Source organism: Thermobia domestica, chromosome 16 (genome assembly GCF_964235325.1).
Source record: "Thermobia domestica chromosome 16, izTheDome1.hap1.1, whole genome shotgun sequence".
Classification (NCBI taxonomy): domain Eukaryota; kingdom Metazoa; phylum Arthropoda; class Insecta; order Zygentoma; family Lepismatidae; genus Thermobia; species Thermobia domestica.
Window position 1 is genome coordinate 136,535,464 of NC_137469.1, and position 3,756 is coordinate 136,539,219.

Here is a 3,756-nt window from a genome sequence, read left to right on the forward strand (position 1 = left end):
GTTTCCGGCCTACAAAGATTTATACCGTCAATAGTATAATCATAATTTATGTATTTTCCTTTTCTAGTAAATGTAATAGCTTTACATTTAGTTATGTTTAGGCTAAATTTATTCACGTGGCACCAGTGTTTTACATTTTCCAAGTCTTCCTGGAGGTTTTTACAGTCTTCAAGTGATTTAATTTGAGCATATAATTTTAAGTCATCTGCAAAGAGTAAAGTATGCGATTTCTTGATGTGCTTAGTTATGTCATTGATAGTGATGAGGAATAATAAAGGTCCAAGGTTTGATCCTTGCGGTACTCCCGATGTAGCGTTAAAATTGTTGGAGATATGACCTTTGTAAGCTACAGATTGTTTGCGATCACGTAAGTATGATGTGAACAGTACTAATGCTTGCTTAGAAAGATTCATAAGAGCTAGTTTTTCAAGCAAAATGTCGTGGTTAACTAAATCGAACGCTTTCTGAAAGTCTGTATAGATTACATCCACCTGCCCACCTTTGTCTAGTTCTGAACCTATAAAGTTTGTTATAATTGTCAAGTTAGTTGAAGTGGATCTATTCTTGAGAAATCCGTGTTGGTATACAGAGATACTGGATCTAACATGATTAAGTAAACGATTGTGTATTATATATTCATAAATTTTTGCAAATGGGGATAGAATTGCAATTGGTCTAAAGCTTTCTATATTTTTAGCATTGCTAGTTTTTGGAATAGGACATATCAAGCTTTCTTTCCATCGGTCTGGAAAAACATTATATTTTACGGACATGTTTAATAGTATATGTATAGGATGTTTTATGATATCAATAGTTCCCTTTATTATGTAAGGTGGGATACCATCAGGGCCACACGCTGTTCTAGATTTCAACCTTTTAATGGCATGTTCTATTTCTGATATTGTTATTTCAGTGATTTGGAAAATATCGAGTAATATACTTCTAGGTTCGTGTGACATTAGAGCATCAGTGTTATAACTCACAGGTTCATGATTGTAAACAGACTTAAAATAATGTGCAAAAGCCTCCGCAATATCCCTGTTACACTGTAGACTTTCACCATTATACATAAGGGGGCCATTAGTCAAATGCCTTGTTTTATTTTTGATAAAATTCCAAAAGTTTGTTGGATCATCTGCTATGCAATTCTCGGAGTTAGCTACGAATTCTTTGTATGCTTTCGCAATTTTTGTCTTTATCTCCGTCCTTAAACTACAGAATTTATCACGGTAATATGTATTATTGTCTATTGTGTTCTTCCACTTTTTGTGATAGTACGATTTTTGTTTGATTTTTCGAATTATTTCTGAGTCAAACCAGACAGGAAAGATTTTATTACTGGGATTCTTTTTAGTTGGAATGCATTGTTTAAATACGTCATCAATTAATTGATAAAAAGTTTCTACAGCTTTATTTACGTCATTTGAATATGAAAGGCAATTCCAATTAACTTTTGAAAGTTCTAAATACAATTTATGATAATCGGCTTTTCTGAAATTAAAACCAGATGATCTATTGTTTACTTTTTGTTTCGGAAAACGTTTAACTGAAAGCGCTATAATTAAGGGGGGATGGTGATTGTCTATAGGTACCAATCGTGAATTTTCACGGTTTACTTCAATTTCGCATGCATTCGAGAGTACTAGGTCCAATGTACGGTTATTGGTATTTTGTATATTATTATACATAGTTAAATTATAGAGTGACAGGAAATTGAGGAGGCCTTTACATTTAGTTGAGGAATGAGTGAAGTCAAACATAGAATTGCTAATTTCCGGGAGGTTGAAGTCCCCAATACAGAGAATAGAGCTACCCACTGGGCAATTACTTTCAATGAATTGATAGAAGTTTTCGTAAGTGCTTATTTTCGATTCTGGCCCTATATACAAAGCACAAATATACACAACTAATGATTTATTTATAAGTTTGATTAGAATACATTCAAGTCCTGCATCATATGAATTAACAAACTGAACATTGAAATCTGAATGTATTGCTATTATTACACCCCCTCCCTTTGATGTCCCAAATAGTTTCAAGTTCCTGTCTTGACGAAATACCGTGTATCTGTCATCAAAATATTCAGAATTATAGTAACCCTCACACAACCAACTTTCAACAGCTATAATAATATCATAGTTAGAAGATAAAACATTAGTGTAAAATATTTCACTTTTACATCGTAAGCTACGACAATTCTGGAAATATATTTGCAAGTTAGTTCTACCTATTTGTGTTAACGTGTCACTGACCTTCTTTTTTAAACATTCTGGTGCATGCATATTTTTATCTATTATCTTACTTACAGATGGAGAGTCCTTGATACACATTTTTCATTTGACTGGGTTTGTCACAATAAGTTGGTTCTTGGACGAAGAGGGGGAAGATAAACTCTTCTTCCTGCTCCCTGTGGCGCCTTCAGAACTCAGCTGTTGGATTTCTTTAGCCCCGGGCTGTTCAGGTTGCACACTATCACTTTGGAATGCAGTCATTGTTGTTTGCTGCTGGTCTCTTTCTTTCAAGTCCCAAAGGGTGAATCTCTTCCCATCTATGAATAAAAACCGAAATTGCATATACCCGTAGCTTCCTTTCCTTCTAGCCTCATCTAGGTAAAATTGAAGTTGCTTCCGTTCGTCACGCACCTTATTTGAATAATCTTGGTCGACGTATATTTTAGTGCCTCGAAGTTTGCTCCTATTTTTTAACACAAGTTCCTTCTTTTTATCACTAATAAACTTGCACACAATAGGTCGGTTTCTTCCTGGCGCTTTCCTTCCCACTCTGTGCGTTCGCTGAAGGTCTTCGTCTTGTAGTTCAATATGGAGTCTATCCTGAATCACTGTTCTCACTTTGGTTTCGGTTTCTTCCCAAGTTTCTTTTGCACTTTCTTCTATGCCATATATCACTAAATTTTGTCTTCTTGAATGGTTTTCAAGATAGTCGATTTTGTCTTCTAAATATTTCGCATATTCTCGTAAATCACTCACTTCACTCGACATGTTTTTTAACTGTAATTCAACGTTGTTGAACCTACTTGTTAGTTCACATACACTCGTTTTTAATTGTTTTATTTCTACGACAATTTGCTCGTTGGAACTGCGAACATTGTTAAGGATTTCCTTGATATCTGCCAATTCAGATTTGTGAGGGGGCCCTGGATTGCTTTCCACACAACCAATTATGAGCATCGTAACTAGAACCAAACCGTATACAAAATATGCATTTTGGCGTTTGGTACCCCTTTCACACTGTACATCAGAACTGTTTTTCACTAACGCAATAAAAAGGCCTATTCTGGCCCTCCACGCACTTATTGTATCTCCCATGTTACGCTTGGTCGCACTCCGGAGCTCGCTGCAGACACGTCTTCACTCTACGAAGGCACACTCTTTTTTGGAAAACGTTTAAAGAAGGTAGTGAAAATACAATTTATTGATGATAGAGTTATGCTGTTAAGACTTAGAGGGGAAACGAAGGATCTAGATACAGACATATGCACCGACGACTTCGCATCCAACTGAAGAAGTAGACGAAAACTATGAGAAAATAGAAGAAATTATAGATAGGGAGTAGGGGGGTGCATGCGTAATTATAGTGGGAGATTTCAATGCAGTTGTGGGAGAAAAACAGAAAGGTAGTATCGGAGGCAAATATGGTTTAGGCGAAAGGAATGAAAGGGGACAGGGACAAGTGAATTTCTGTAGACAGAATTCACTAGTAATTGGGAACACTTGGTTCAATCAGCACAAGAGAAGA

The 3,756-nt window shown here is 35.8% G+C and overlaps 1 protein-coding gene across 1 annotated transcript; it reads right to left on the minus strand.

The window, feature by feature from the left end:
* Positions 1-2,333: 2,333 nt before the first annotated feature.
* On the minus strand, positions 2,334-3,356 carry LOC145672626 (uncharacterized). Its single transcript, XM_081741785.1, has one exon. The coding sequence runs from the start codon at positions 3,324-3,326 to the stop codon at positions 2,334-2,336; it is 993 nt and encodes a 330-aa protein (XP_081597911.1). The 5' UTR covers positions 3,327-3,356.
* Between the last annotated feature and the right edge of the window lie 400 nt (positions 3,357-3,756).

Excerpts from the sequence above, each read along its gene's own strand:
- LOC145672626 (XM_081741785.1), bottom strand. The coding sequence starts at position 3,326 with ATGGGAGATACAATAAGTGCGTGGAGGGCCAGAATAGGCCTTTTTATT.